The sequence below is a fragment of the Zingiber officinale genome, chromosome 3A (genome assembly GCF_018446385.1).
Source record: "Zingiber officinale cultivar Zhangliang chromosome 3A, Zo_v1.1, whole genome shotgun sequence".
In the NCBI taxonomy this organism is placed as follows: Eukaryota; Viridiplantae; Streptophyta; class Magnoliopsida; order Zingiberales; family Zingiberaceae; genus Zingiber; species Zingiber officinale.
The window spans coordinates 69,727,929-69,731,089 of NC_055990.1; the positions used below are offsets into that span (position 1 = coordinate 69,727,929).

The 3,161-nt window shown below is 39.0% G+C and overlaps 1 protein-coding gene across 1 annotated transcript; it reads right to left on the minus strand.

Annotated features, from left to right (window-relative positions):
- Window positions 1–1,302: 1,302 nt before the first annotated feature.
- LOC122053820 (auxin-responsive protein SAUR32-like) lies at window positions 1,303–2,239 on the minus strand. The gene has a single exon (XM_042615773.1). It carries the CDS (start codon window positions 1,923–1,925, stop codon window positions 1,524–1,526), a length of 402 nt encoding a protein of 133 aa, XP_042471707.1. The 5' UTR covers window positions 1,926–2,239; the 3' UTR covers window positions 1,303–1,523.
- Window positions 2,240–3,161: the final 922 nt, after the last annotated feature.

The window sequence follows — 3,161 nt, forward strand, 5'->3', positions numbered from 1 at the left end:
ACAAACGCCTGTAGGCTACAACTACGTCTGTGCGTTAGCTGCTACACGTTGTAGCAGCTACAAATGTGAAGTAGCCACTTGACAAGTCATTTTTTTAGCTACATTTTCTAGCAGATATTACCCCTGCAAATATTTAAGTTCATGTATATCAATTTGGTAAAAAATTATTTGAAATTATTTTTTTACTAATGCAGTACCTTTGCTTTGCTTCTAAACATTGCAGCAGCTACTTCGCAGCAAACTGTCCTTGTAGCTGCTATAACTTGTAGCAGCTAACTTGGAATGGTGGTCGTAAAAGAAAGGAAGGATTTATGCTACGACATGCAAGGCCAACGCCTGCTACAAATGCTTGCAGCCACTTGGACTTTCCTTTGCTGCTAAAAGTTATAGCAGCTACTTCGACTGTTAACTGCTACACCTTGAAGCAGCTAACTCTCCATGTAACTGCTACAACTTGTAGCAACCGCTTGGTAAGTCATTTTTTTAGTAGCTATATTTTCTAGCAGATATTAACCCTAAAAATATTTTTGTAGCTGTATATCAACTTGCTAAAAAATTAAATTAGAATGAAACGAATTACCATTGGGAATGGAGAGAGGTGGTAAGCTCTCACAGCAACTATGAGATTAAAGATGCTGGTGAAACTTTTCCGGCAGGAGCACGAGGTCTGACGGATGACTGAGACGGAGGGAGCGAGAGAGAGAGAGAGCTGCGAGGGAGATTTTAATTTGAAAAATTTCCTACGCAGAAATTTTGAATAGAATGGGAAAAGGAAGAGAGAATAAATGACATTTTTTTTGTAACGAAATCGAGCTAGCAACACCACATCTACGCGTCGCTCACAGTCGCACATAAAGCATCGCTCTGCATATCAAATATATATATATATATATATATATATATAAGCATCGCTCTGCATATCAAATATATATATATATATATAATTAAATTTGATTAAAATTGTAATATAAAACTACCAATTCACACACCGCAACTCATCGACTCTCTCAATCTGCCTTCATCATGAAGGTTTGAGATTGTCAATCGTTTTCGGCAGTCAAAGTCCAGCATCGTTCCTTCCTTACAAGCCACAATTTAGCTACTAAGAGGAACGTAATTAAGGAGGCCGGAAACTGTAACCAGGGCACAAGATATTTTCTTTGATGAATTCCTTCAAAGAAATAGGAAGGAAGACACTAAATTGTTTTTTTAAATAATTCAAGTATCTTGCTAGACTGCCTGCCTTTTTTTTTTTTGATAAAAAAACTGCCTGCCTGTTGTACCATGGCTTGGGAAATTATGTATGTCTTTCTATTAAAAATATTCAGAATTGAAGTAAAAACCTAGTACATGTTTATCATCTCGCGTAATATCAATCACAAGTATAATACAATTCAACAATATTGGAAATTAAATACAAAATAATTTATAACAAATTCAATCTTTATATTGATCAACTCTTTTAATCCCATGCATCTTTCTATCGACATTAATCGATCCAAAGCTAACTGCAATGCCCTTCCTCAAGCCGCAAAGCAGGCAAAGAGATGAAGGCGGTGGCGGTGGTGGTGGCGGTAGCCATCTTCGATGACGTCGTGGACAACGTGGCGGAAGTGGCCGACGGCGCAGGGGATGACGATAGGCCCCGTCTGTTCATACCCGTACTCGGCGGCAGCCTCATCCAGAAGCTCCGCGAAGAGCGGATGGGAGAGGCAAGCCACCGGCACCACGAACCGTCGTTGTTCCTCCCCTTCGGGTCCCACCCTCAACGCCATCCACCCCTTTCTGGGTGGCTTTCCCTCCTCCACCTCCTTCTCGTGGTGGCCGCCGCCCAGGTGCGGCATGTGAAATCGGAATAATTTCCAGACGACCTTGATTTCTCCAGCCGCTGCCTCTTTTTCTTGATGATTCCCAGCCGCTCTCATGCAGCCAAGCGAACCAGAAACAGAGCAGGAGAAGACAACGGGGGAGATAGATAGAGAGAGAGAAAGAGAATTATCAGGAGCTAGAGAGAGAAAGGCCAGGGATCGGAGCTGGAGATGGCGAGGCGGAAGAGGGCGAGGGAGGAGTCACGGAGAGGTGTGGGGACGTTGGACATGGTTTACGACGTGACTCGTTTTTCTTTTCCGGCACGAACCAAAATGGGATTCCAGTAGGGCTACGGGAGATGAGATCATGCGGAGCTAGGGATTTTTATAGATCGGAAAGGAAGAGAATTGAAGGTAGGTCGATTTGTTTCGGTGCTAAGCGAGGAAGGTGGGAATTACCGAATTAGGATAGAAATGTTTTCGCAGTCCGACCCCGCGGCCGTTGACTTTTCTTTTCTTCCGCGGCTCGACTTCGTCATCGCTGTATGCGTCGACGTTGAGGCGGCAAATGGATTCGTATTACGAAAGTTTCATCATACTTTCCCCTTTTATTTTTATTTTTATTTTTTAAAATAATTTTCTCAAATCATTTTAAATAAATATTTATTGACTAAAACATTTACCGATTATAATTTTTAGTGGAGAGAAATTTCGTGGGTCGGTAAGCTAATAAATTAATTCCGAATTGGGCGACGAAAATTCTACGAAGCCTTTTTCTCATAAAATTTCTTTTGGGAGAGTTTATAGATATCCGAATCAATATTAAATGTGAGATAAAAATAAATATTCTAAAAATACGGTGACTCTGGAACCCCCTCAATCGTTTTAGAAAGTCAACCATGTGTATCCAATTTAGAATTCTGGACTTTTTTAGAAAAAAAATACAAAGTCTACTATCCTGACCTTTTCTGCTTTCCTTTTATTTATTTATTTATTTATTAATTCTTTTCAAACTAGTTAAGAAGTCAAAAACCCAACTCTTGATAAACTTGTTTGTTTAAGAATTCAAAATGATTTTCATTGCAAATTGCCAAAATTTATATCCAACCAATTCATTTTCGTTGCAAAATTTATCACAAATATTACAAATACCAACAAAAATTTTGTCACAAAATTGATTGCAAACTTGCAATCTGTTCACACAAAAATTCTCTAAATATGATATACAATCTTTAAATATGATGATATATCCACCATATGTCTATCACGTATGTGTTGAGTTTTAATTCATATTATTCCTTATACTTTTAGTCTCACATTGCTAAGCCAAAAAAGTTGGAATGCCTTATATAT